Below are 1,418 nucleotides of genomic sequence, written 5' to 3'. Positions count from 1 at the left end.
AGGTTTGTGCGAGTCTTGGGCTCAATGAGCAGCAGCGCCCACTGGAAGCAAGGTTCACAGAAACATAGAACCACTATAGTGTGGAAACGGGCCCTTCTGCCCAACAAGTTCAGAGAGACCCTTTGAAGAGTAACTCACCCAGATACATTCTCCTACCCTATGACTCTGCACTTACCGTTAACTAATGCACCACACCTACACATTCATGAACACTATGGGACTATTTAGCTTGGCCAATTCACCCAAACATGCGCACGTTTGGAATTTGGGAAGAGACTGCAACACGCAGAGGAAACCCACGCAGACACAGGAGGGAATTACATGCAAACGCCACACAGACAGTCACCCTGAGGATGGAATTAAATCTGGGTTCCTGGCGCTATGAGGCAGCAGTGCTAACCACTGAGCCACCACCCCCCCCCCCCCCCCCCCCCCCCACTCCGCAGGAGGTTCAGTCCTGGGGGGTGACACTCAGCAGCGTTACCGGCAGAATCTGATTGTTAGGAGCATTGGTGCCTCCACTGGTGCTTGTTAAGCTGCAGGACATTGTGAACCTCTGCCCACACTCGGGGCAGGCAAAAGGCCTCTCCCCAGTGTGGACCCGCTGGTGCGTCAGTAGAGTGGAGGAGACAGCAAAGCCCTTCCCGCACTCGAGGCAGGTGAATGGCCTTTCCCCAGTGTGGACCCACAGGTGTGTCAGTAGGTGGGAGGCCTGGGTAAAGCCCTTCCCGCGCACAGAGCAGCTGAAGGGCCTTTCCCCAGTGGACCCGCTGGTGCTTCAGCAGGTCCGAAGAGCGTGTAAAGCACTTCCCGCAGACAGAGCAGGTGAATGGCCTCTCACCGGTGTGGACCCGCCGGTGAGCCAGCAGGTCAGAGGAATCGCTGAAGGCCTTCCCACATTTGGGGCAGGGGAAGGGCTTCTCACCGGTGTGGACCCACCGGTGAATCACGAGGTGGGAGGAGCTAGGGAACACCTTCCCACAATCGGGGCAGCGGAATGGCCTGTCCCCTGTGTGCACCCACTGGTGCCTCATCAGGGCGGAGGAATCGCTAAAGGCCTTCCCACACTTGAGGCAGCTGAAGGGCCTCACCCCTGTGTGAACACGCAAGTGCCTCAGCCGGGCGGAGGAATCGCTGAAGCTCTTCCTGCACTCAGGGCAGCTGGAGGGCCTCTCCCCTGTGTGCAGCCGCCAGTGCCTCAGCAGGGCAGAGGAATCACTGAAGGCCTTAACACACTCAGGACAGGAGAATGGCTTCTTCCTGGTGTGACTGCGCCGATGTGTCTCCAGGGCAGAAGGGACACGGAAGCCTTTCCCGCAGTCGCCACACTTCCATGGTTTCTCCATGGCCGAAGCTACAGTTGCACACAAACGCGTGTATGTCCCCTCCCTGCCTTGAATTCCTCTTTCCAGGCCAGA

The 1,418-nt window shown here is 58.1% G+C and overlaps 1 protein-coding gene across 1 annotated transcript; it reads right to left on the bottom strand.

Annotated features, from left to right (window-relative positions):
• Positions 1-925: 925 nt before the first annotated feature.
• LOC122546916 (zinc finger protein 664-like) lies at positions 926-1,346 on the bottom strand (the record flags this gene model as incomplete). The annotated part of the gene is made up of 1 exon (XM_043685528.1): positions 926-1,346. A coding segment is annotated over exon 1 (421 nt), but the record flags the coding sequence as incomplete, so codon positions are not given.
• Positions 1,347-1,418: the final 72 nt, after the last annotated feature.

Source organism: Chiloscyllium plagiosum, unplaced genomic scaffold (genome assembly GCF_004010195.1).
Source record: "Chiloscyllium plagiosum isolate BGI_BamShark_2017 unplaced genomic scaffold, ASM401019v2 scaf_2970, whole genome shotgun sequence".
NCBI lineage: Eukaryota > Metazoa > Chordata > Chondrichthyes > Orectolobiformes > Hemiscylliidae > Chiloscyllium > Chiloscyllium plagiosum.
This window is presented reverse-complemented; position numbering and strand designations above follow the sequence as displayed.